At 38.5% G+C, this 10,082-nt stretch overlaps 1 protein-coding gene across 1 annotated transcript; it reads left to right on the top strand.

Moving 5' to 3' along the window:
• Positions 1-996: 996 nt before the first annotated feature.
• tmem33 (transmembrane protein 33) lies at positions 997-9,714 on the top strand. The gene is made up of 8 exons (XM_033632450.2): positions 997-1,085; positions 3,081-3,148; positions 5,130-5,224; positions 5,336-5,523; positions 5,777-5,844; positions 6,177-6,310; positions 6,861-6,944; positions 8,624-9,714. Exons 2-8 carry the CDS (start codon positions 3,101-3,103, stop codon positions 8,751-8,753), a joined length of 747 nt encoding a protein of 248 aa, XP_033488341.1. The 5' UTR covers positions 997-1,085; positions 3,081-3,100; the 3' UTR covers positions 8,754-9,714.
• Positions 9,715-10,082: the final 368 nt, after the last annotated feature.

The following is a 10,082-nucleotide window of genomic DNA, read 5'->3' as shown; positions in this document are numbered from 1 at the left end:
TACGCTTTTACATCGCCTAAATTCCTGTTTACATTACAGATTGTTCATTTTGCAGTAACAGTTCACCTGTCTACCACAACTATGTGTTATTTTATGTTATATTTTATCCCTAGATTTTAACTTCTGAACTGTTTTATGTCTTAGATTCTCATTTTTTTTAACGGAGTGATTTTCTTCTAATATATATTCAATGAGCATTGTTGGAGGGAGTCTGAGATATTCATTGTCAACAACTGCATCTCTTCAGTGCTGTATGTTTGCAGTGGTGGAAATCAACTGGATAGCAATTTCCGTTTCAATGTTATTCATAAAGCCCAATATCATAAATCAAAATTTGCCTCAGAAGGATTTACAACACATGACATCCCTCTGTCCTTGGACCCTCACAGCGGATAGGGAAAAACTCCCCCCAAAAACCTTAAACCGGGGGATATAAAGCCTACATTTAATCATTAATAACACAACATTTTACTCAGCTAGTAAATTATGATGTATTATTATGAATTAAGCTACACAGCAATATATTTAGTAATTAAAATTAGCCCCATTTTTCCAGCTGCAACATTAAAGTGATGTACATATTAATGCATCAGTAATTATAATCCATTCTGCCATTCTGCAAAATGAGTAGTCCTCTTCTACAGTCAGTACTTTTAAGTACATTTTGGCACTAAAACATTTGTAGTTTTACTTGAGTACAATTTTAAATGCACGACTTTTACCTTTAACAGCGGATTTTTACACTGATTTTTTACTACTATACATCGGAATACTTCTTCCAACACTGACTAAAGGATGTGAATAGGTCTACTTCTTCCACCACTGTGCATATGACTGTAATTAAACTGAAACTTGAATCAAATCAGAGGACAGAAAATCAATGAGCAGGCTTTGTTGCAGTGCCTTTTTTCTACCACTAGAGGGAAGTGTTGCCTGTGATCCAGTAACGCTCCTTCTCAAATCTCGCGAGAGTCCGTTACCTTGTCGTCTCAGAAGGTCAGGTGATCATTCATTTCAGTGTGGTGTCCGACAGCCTATCATTTTCACGTTAGCACGCAACGTTCCTGTTCGACGCTGTCACACTGGTAAGCTGAGTGTTTTATTACTTATTTAAATGTTATCAACCAGGAGTGTTAAATCTGTACGGGCTCGTTTAAACAGCTAACGTTAGCCAGCGTAAACCAGGGTAACATAAATCCACGAGCTAGCGATGTAGCTAACGGTAGCGGAGGGTTTAGCTCACATGCTAGTAACGATGGCAACAGGGAGAACATTCTAGAGCCACCTGCTGCTAATGCTAGCATTAATAAACCACCGACAGAAATCTTTACTGATTATTTACAGACTTAAACCTGAACTGATTAACTCTGATCAGTAGTAACGCGTACGTCTTTACCGTTTTCACTGGTTTAATTAAATGAAATAGCCATTAGTTAACCAAACTAGCTGAGGCTAGGTGGGCTAGTGAACACTGAATGGCGTTTTATCTTCACTGAAGTCCAAATAAAGAAAAAGTAGTTCATTAACGTTTGTTCCTATTTTGCTTTAATTGTTAACGGTTAACGTTTGTGTTATTGAGGTAATTTTTTCACTGTCAAAAACCACAGTGTCTTCGTAGTTTGCTTAGCTCAGTTAGCTAGCATAATGTAGCTTGAAACCGGTGATGGAGGAAGTCTTAGCCTAAACACTGCACTGTTACAAATACTGTGTGACAAGTAAATGTATTGGATTGAACATGTAACTTAAGTAGAAGTGTAGAAGTATAATCATAAACAGAATTTAATGCAAAGTTAAAGTACCAGAATAATATTCCTGTGACCGTTATACTACTGTGAATTATATCCTGAGATTATTATTATTAATGCATTAATAAAGGAAGGATTTTAACGTTATAGTTGGTTGAGAGGGAACTCATTATTACCTTGATAATAATTGTTTTTATTTGGTTTTAATCTGCATGATTTTTTAGAAATTAAATGATTATTTGGTTTGGAAAAATTCTGAACATTGTGAGAGATGTCATCACAATTACTCAGCGCATGTTTGTTTTGTCCAACCAACAGTTCAAACCTTTAAAATGATAAGTATACAATAAAACATTAAGATTGTTGAAAGAAAAAGCAGCAAATCTTAAGTCAGATCATTTTGCCGCAACTGTACGTACATTTAATTCGTAACAAAGCATTATCTTTTAGAAATTGTCCAAATGTTTTGTCCATTTAAGTCTTAATTATTAAAGCACTTAGCACCTAAAGCTCTTAGACAGGTGTATTGAACTTTTAAGGGGTATTAGTGTAAGTTATTGGTGTATTGTGGCGTGTGTATTTTATCATAAGTATTGTGGGATATGTTGTGATGCATGCATTGTGGTTTATGTAGTTTATTGTGCCTTCTGTGTATAGTGTATTGTGGTTGTATGATGTTATAAACTGTATATGTTTAATAACATTTTAGGTCTACATGTAAAAGCCCAGCTAGGGACAAGAGTTGAAAATTAGCAATGTGTCAACTCCTCCACCACATCTGAAATGTAATGGAGGAGTAGAAACAGAAAGTGATTTGTATAGAAATACTCAACCAAACATGACAATGACTCACCTCTTGCATTCGTGACAAGCTAGCATCACGTTAATACTATAAAGCAACACCAGCGATAAGTGTATGTGAGGTACCATAGGAATCCCTTAAAAAGAAAATTAGCGTAGCAATGATTAAAGATTGATGTTTGTCATTGACAGAAAATCTATTGGCAAAATTTTGATGATTAACAATTGAGACATTTTTCAAGTTAGAAGCCAAATATCTTGTTTCAGTAAATGTGAGGAGTTGTGCTTCACTTTGTCATATAGTCACTCAAGTATCTTTATGGATTTTGACTGTTAGACAACTACTGAATTCGAATATATGACTTTAGGAAGTTATGGTTTTCAATATTTCCTGTCAGATAATCAGCTGATTAGTCAATAAAGAAAATAATCTTAAGCTGCAGCCACAGGAGGGGTTTGTAAGTGCTGAACTTGTGACTTCTGCTGGTATGACTAGGCAGTATTGCTTCATGGTGTAACTTTCTTCCGCAACAGAGCAACCTACACTCCCAAAGATGGCTGATACAAATCAACAAAGACCTCCTCCCCAACTAGGGCCTGCGGTAAGTCAGTGACATCTTCCAACTGTTTCTGACCTTGTAAAGTGCACTCTACGTATTCTTCATGTATACATATGTATTATGTCTTCTGTGGCCTTGAAGGTTATTGGTAAAGAAGCCCATAACTTTTTTACAGAGAGTCATGCAAACCTTGTGGAAACCTCAGTATTAAGCATTTAACTGAAAGTTTTGTCATAAATTGAATGTCATGGGTTTGTTGGAGGTAGTATTTATTTCAGGACGGCTACATATTGTGCAGGTGTTCTTGGTGTTTGTGTTCTCCTTTATCACTGCATCTGTGTCGCATTGTACAGTGTTGCTGAGGTATTCATGTTAAAGCCGAAAGATGAGTCAGCTGAAAAAATATCAGCTAGAATTTCAATAATCACTTAACTGTAAAAGGCCCAGTTCAGACCAAAGATTTGCCATGACACAAGTTGAAACAGACAACTACTTGTAACACGCTGCTCTGCAAAGTTCTAAAAACCTGCCAGTTCACACCAATGCAACTAGATGAGACAGTGTATCATCTCAATGCAACAACTCTCTGTGCTTCTGATCTGATTTCCAGCTTTTCAGGTTTATTTTGTGGCTGAATATAATTTGTAGCTCTTAAGATATGAATGAGGATAGTGATACTAAGATACTGGCTACAATTGCATTTGTAGTGATGAAACAAAACGAGCATCAGATGGACTGCATTCATAATAAATACGCCACAAAAATATAAGCATAAGCACATACAGCAAGCAGCAGCAGAAACCCACTGTCTGACACCGGCACACCATGTGGACGGAAACAGAGGGCTCGGCAGTGATGAGCAACTGCCGCAACAAGCAAACAAGGCTGTCTGCGGTCATTTTGACTTGACCAGCAGACTTCACTATAAGCCAATTGGCTATTGAAACAGGTGACGTGCTTTATGTTCTAAAACCAGCTGCCAGCGAATTGCCCAGCTGAGTTGCAGGTGACATCATCAGCCGGCTTGAGTTGAGCTCCAACAGCCAGTTCACACCGCTGCAACTTTTATCTGCAACATTCTAAAACATTTTTGTCTCATCTTTGATCTGAACTGGGCCTTAGGTATTTTTCAAGCATGAATGGCAAAAATTCAAGGGTGCCATCTTGTGTAATATGAATAATTTTCTTTTCTCCTTAGAGCGGTATACATGCTGCATTTTTTGCACCCCCAAACTATTGTTGTCCATGTAGATCTGCAGAAGGTGCGCACAAAAGCAAGAGCAATGCCACTGTGCAAGCATTCCCAAGTGCCTAATTTTAAGGGCATGACGGCTGCACCCTGAGATAAAGTTCAACTTCTGTAACACAGCAATGCACAGCGCATGTCACGTGACAAGGAACAACCAGTCACAGCCAGCAGACATCTCTCTTTTCTTTAATAAATATCAGTCTGTGGTAAAAGTGGAGAAGTTGATCATTTCAGTGCAGGGCTACCCAGTGCTCCTATCTGCAGACAATATTTTGGGCCTAATGCACACTTAAAAAACAAAGTCTGAAAGGAGGTCAGCTCCAAAATTGGGATTTTTGGTAAATAGGCGATGATTCAGTGTTGGTTATGGTACCTTAGCAACATCAGGAGCAACCTGCCTCTGCACTCTTGAAAGATGGCACTGAGTAGTCACAAAAGAAGCCCCCAACCTCGCGTTTTCCAGGCAGTAAAAGACACAGCATGTGTCTGGACCTTAGTCTTCTATAAAAGTAAACTGCATAGCTGCATCTTGTCTTCTGTTGAAGAGAAAATGGAAAAAATAACTGCTAAATTTAATTAAATTGTTTTTATGCTGACTGTTGAGAAAATTGGATTGAAGAGGTCTGAGCCTTGTCAGTGTCAGTATACATGAAAACCATCCTGTCATGGTTGTGTCTTAGCACTTTGCCTCAAAGTTTAGCACAGTGATGAGACAGCTTTCTTTTAACTTTTATTAACCCCAAATTCTTGAATGTAACTTTTTCTCTTCCACAGCAATTTTTAATGAGTAACAAGCTGGAAACTGCAATGTGGCTTTCACGACTGTTCACCGTCTACTGCTCCGTAATGTTTATTCTACCAATTTTGGGGTGAGTTCACTCGGTGACAGTGCAAATCATCAACACACTGATTTCACCATGCTCTCTTTTCTCCCGGCCTGAACAGATGTCAGAATATCTTTGACTGCTTGTGTGTTTCAGACCCTATGCAGCAGCCAACTTCTATCAGCGAGCCTTGTTAGCGAACGCCCTCACCAGTGCCCTTCGCTTGCATCAAAGGCTTCCACGCTTTCAGCTGAGCAGAGCTTTCCTGGCCCAGGCTCTTCAGGAGGACAGCTGCCATTACCTGCTCTACTCACTCATCCTGGTCAACTCCTACCCCATCACAAGTATCCTTTCACCTTCATATATGAGGAAAGACAGATAGATCGAGCTGTGTATCTGGTTGAAACATTAAAGTCACACATTTGTTTTGTAACATGGGTACACTTCAGTGGTTCTGATTAGTCCCACGATGAGCCCATGATTTCAGTCATTAAAACATAATTATCAAAAAATGATGCGACTCTAATAACAGCACTAAATCATTGTGTGAGGTTTATTCTCTGTCTCCTCATGTTGGTCCTTAACACTTGTCTCCAGTGAGCATCTTCCCAGTCTTCCTCTTCTCTTTGCTTCATGCGACTACGTACACAAAGAAAGTCCTTGATGTGAGTACGAGGCAGCAGCCACCTGCTGTGACTTGTAATGCCGTTAGTTAAAAACGTATGACAGAAGGCCTTTTGCCGAACATTATTTAACCCCCAGGTGGAAAATTACCAGCAGCCAAATGGTATTTTAATTATCTACTCAATTAACCAGCCATTGCCGAGAGACCCAAATTCAACTTTAGAATCTAATAAAGCTGATGATTGATAATATGTGATTATTTTTACATTTTCTTTCATGTATCAGTGTTTGCTGTGAGCTCTGTGCCTCACTGAAAACTTTGACTCACTGCAGCTTTGTTTTCAGCTTCTGATGTTGTAATCTGTCTCTGCAGTCTGTGGGCCCCAGCAGCATGATGTTCATCAGAAACCTCCTGGAGAAACTTACATCCAATCAGCAGAACATCCTGAAGTTTATCGCCTGCAATGAAATCTTCTTAATGCCGGCCACTGTTTTTATGCTCTTCAGGTAAAGTGCACATGTAAAAAGTATTTCTGTCTTTTTTATTATAAAAAGACATTGCAGATGATCTTACATGATCAATTGTGACGGAGGCACTGATCTTGTTCTTGGACAGTATTTTCTAATGCAGCTAACAGTTTATCTGTTGTTGCCAAAAATACTATATGAAATATGCACAACAGAACAAACCGGTTTTCCCTGTTGTCAGATACTTTTAAGGTCACACTGAATTTGCCCTCCAGATTTCCTCCTAAAGGTACATGTAAATGTCATCCTGTAAATCCCAGTTACCAAACCAACCACAGAAATCAGTCTTTTGAATTATGTCGTCACTACCAGTGCGTGTCAGCTTCAGCAGTTGTCTGGCTCATTTTTGCATATGCAGATTGTTCAAGGCAATCTACAGGTACGAAGAGCCCAGGTAGTCGTTGTATTGGATCGCATTAGATTATGAAGGTGTTCCATTTGCTTGTTATATGAACATTTATGAAAGTGCTGAACAAATAATGTTTATTATTAGTGTCGTTAATGTCAGTTTTCACTTTCTTTTTCACAGTGGCCAGGGGAGCTTGCTGCTGCCTTTCATTTACTACCGATTCCTCACCCTGCGCTACACATCCAGAAGAAACCCATACTGCCGGTGAGATGTTGAATAATACAATATTGTCACAAAGCACATGGATTTCTGCAAATGATAAAAATACGAGTCATGACTGCAGGAGCAGGGGGGGAGAAATCATGAAACATTCTGTGTAATTCTCAACGGTTTTCAGTGCTGCATACCTTGAATATTCATCATTTTCATGAAAGATTGATGTTAGATTATTTTATTGCAAACCAAAATTAAAATACCAAAAAGAAGGTCAAGTTTTTAGCTGTGGAAATGTCTCTACCTGTAGAGTGTGGTCAATTTCCAGTTTTGCCACTCAGGTCTGGTCCAGTAGCTTACCCCAGGTTGATGTCATACACATTGGCTGAACCGGTATTTGTCACTGTGACACATCCTGGCATATAGAGATGTAGCTTACATCAGCAACCTGTGCTGACAGTGTCTAAATTTCAGTAGAGGTGGAAGGGGGAGGAGTGGTGCATGTTGTGTTTGTTTTCTGGAACGTTAAGATAGAACGTTTTTTTGGGTGGCAATATTATTTTACTTAATCGGGTAAGTCCCACTGAGATCAATGATCTCTTTTACAAAGGAAACCTGGCCAAGACAGCAGCACACAAGACATTACCGCCAAACAACCACACAATAAAAAAACATAAAATATACACAGTAAGATGTAGAAATATTAGGACACTTACGCACAATGACAAGAACTAACCGACTCATTCATCCTTGTGCTTATGAGAGCTTTAAAATCAGGCAGAGAGACCAACTCATGTAGTTTCAAATCTTTTTGAGTGGAGAGGAGCAGAGAACATGAAAGCTTTCTTTCCCAGCTCAGTCCGAGCACCAAGAACAGACAACAAAACTAAATCTTGAGATCGCAGACTGTAGCTACAGTCAGATCTCTGTTCAATCAAAGTACAAATGTACGAAGGGAGTTCACCCAATATGGCTTTATAAATGAGAAAATACTAGTGACTGAGCCTACGAGAGGTCAAAGAAGGTCAACCAGCCCTGGAATAAAGACTACAGTGTGACAAGATGAGACATGGCAGAGCTAGTCTCTCAAGAAAACTACAACTGCACTAGTATGGCAACATTTTGGATTTGAAGCCAATGAAAGGTGTCCTAACCTGCTGTGAGCGACACAGTGTGCCGTTTTGAGCTGAGCTTTTGTTGGACGCCACATTCCTTTCGCTCCCTTTGAGTGGAGGAGGAACGGCTGATTCATGGGGTTGAAATTAGGAAATATCTCTATGATACCTTCTTATTTCACTACAAAACCCAAGTAGGGTGGCAGCTCCCTGGAGGGAGATCACCAGGAAATGGACCACAAGTGACACGTCAGAGTGCACTGTTAATTTTTCATTTGTCAAATCCAGTATTAGTCAGGCTCTACTACAGGTGTGGTCTATGTGTGCAGAAACATACTACTATAGTGTCATCCAGTATAATAAACATGATGCAGTAAAGCTGCTTCAGCTGGTCAGAGCACTCTGACAGGAAATACTAATTTTGCAGTTCAAAGATCTTCCTGTTGACAGTAATTTGATTAAAAATGAATAAATGTAAGAAAGTTGTTGATTCCAGTAAATAAAATCTGATTTAACGCAGTGGTCTGCTATTAAGAAATACAGAAGCATTTAAAAATATATATATTTAACCGAGCTGTCAGAGTTGAATATTAAACAAATCTATTTCCACCCCAGCACCTTGTTCACAGAGCTGCGGATTCTTCTGGAGCACTTCATCATGAAGCCCGCCTGCCCCGCCTTCTTCAGGAAGATGTGCCTCAGCAGTATCGCCTTCATCAGCCGCCTCGCCCCCACAGGTGTCTGATCACACTACATGAAAGATTTGTTTTCTTTATGTTTTGTTTTTTCCACCATTTAGGATGTGACTTAAACTTTGATGGGGACAGACATTGCCATCAACCGAAGGAACTGTTTTTTGAATGTCAACTTTACAGCCTGTGCTCCAGCTTCTCCGTATGTTTGAGTACAGGTGAAGAGCAGCCAGTAACGCACTGAAGTCTCATGGTGATATTTGTTTTCCCATCTTCTTAATGTGAAGCGGTGGACACCCCTCACTTTGTCCCGTTCACTGAATGCAGCACAGTAGACATCAACTGTGATCTGTATGTATCAGCTGTTATTATTTTTTTCCTCATATGTCCTTATTTATTCATGAAAATCTCTTATTCTGTGATGAAACATTAACATTTTGAGATTAGTAACTTAAATTAAAATATGCTTATACATGATTAATAATATTCTTTTTTTAAATGATCATGTTGTGCTTGGGTGGATGGAGGATGGGGTTTGTTCGCAGTTTCTACGTGGTCCAATTTATTTTTTATGTTCGACGCATCTGATGCTCTTATTTGTCTAAATGCCTAACTTTAAATGTATCTATCAATGCCATCAACCCTTTCTTTTAACAACTTGCAAAGTCTATGTAGGTATGATGTCAAAATGGGTGTTAAAATGAGAAACAAGAAATCTGCTGTATTTTATAGACTATTTTAAGGTACCAGACATTTTGCTGTAGAATTCATATTTGAAATGAGTTGCACAATGCCTGTCACGTTTCTGAATGCACCCTCACCTTGTTTCTCAGTTTGAAAGCTGTTTTGAATTTGGCCTCATTTATTTGTTGCGATGTAGTTTTTCTTGGTTGATGCATGCTCTGATTTTTTTTCTTGCCATGTTTAATGTGTTTATTTGCCTCCAGACAAACCACATTTTTATGACAAGAATAAAATGATCTCTTAATGAAACCAATAAAATATTAAAGAACAGGAATGTGGTTTGTGGATATAATTTGTTCAATTGCTGTAGTTGATGTCAACACATTGTAAAGTAATGAAACACATTTGGCCATCCATAGATATGATTACATTAATTTCTATGCTGACAAACAGTAAGTATTTTGACCAAGATATCTACTGAGAGGGGAGGTTTACTCTTTAACTTCAAAGTCTTACCCAAAAAATGTACAACTTAAATTGTTGTTACCAAAATCCAACTCAGTTGTCTTCATCAGCTGATAGATTTATTAAGTCAAAAGCTTTTCTTTCTTTCCTTTCTCTTTTTAACTTTAAGGCTAAGGGTTCTTGTGGTCATGGACAACCTGGAAAAGTCATGGAATCAGTAAAAATAATTGAAA

Source organism: Epinephelus lanceolatus, chromosome 7 (genome assembly GCF_041903045.1).
Source record: "Epinephelus lanceolatus isolate andai-2023 chromosome 7, ASM4190304v1, whole genome shotgun sequence".
Taxonomy (NCBI): Eukaryota; Metazoa; Chordata; class Actinopteri; order Perciformes; family Serranidae; genus Epinephelus; species Epinephelus lanceolatus.
The sequence above is the reverse complement of the archived record's forward strand: the minus strand, read 5'-3'. Positions and strand labels throughout refer to the sequence as shown.

What these genes read in the sequence shown, in the direction of transcription:
- tmem33 (XM_033632450.2), top strand. Translation starts at nt 3,101, where the DNA reads ATGGCTGATACAAATCAACAAAGACCTCCTCCCCAACTAGGGCCTGCG. An exon ending in CTCCCCAACTAGGGCCTGCG is followed by an intron (nt 3,149 to 5,129) that starts GTAAGTCAGTGA and finishes TCTCTTCCACAG; the next exon opens with CAATTTTTAATGAGTAACAA. An exon ending in AGAAGAAACCCATACTGCCG is followed by an intron (nt 6,945 to 8,623) that starts GTGAGATGTTGA and finishes TTTCCACCCCAG; the next exon opens with CACCTTGTTCACAGAGCTGC.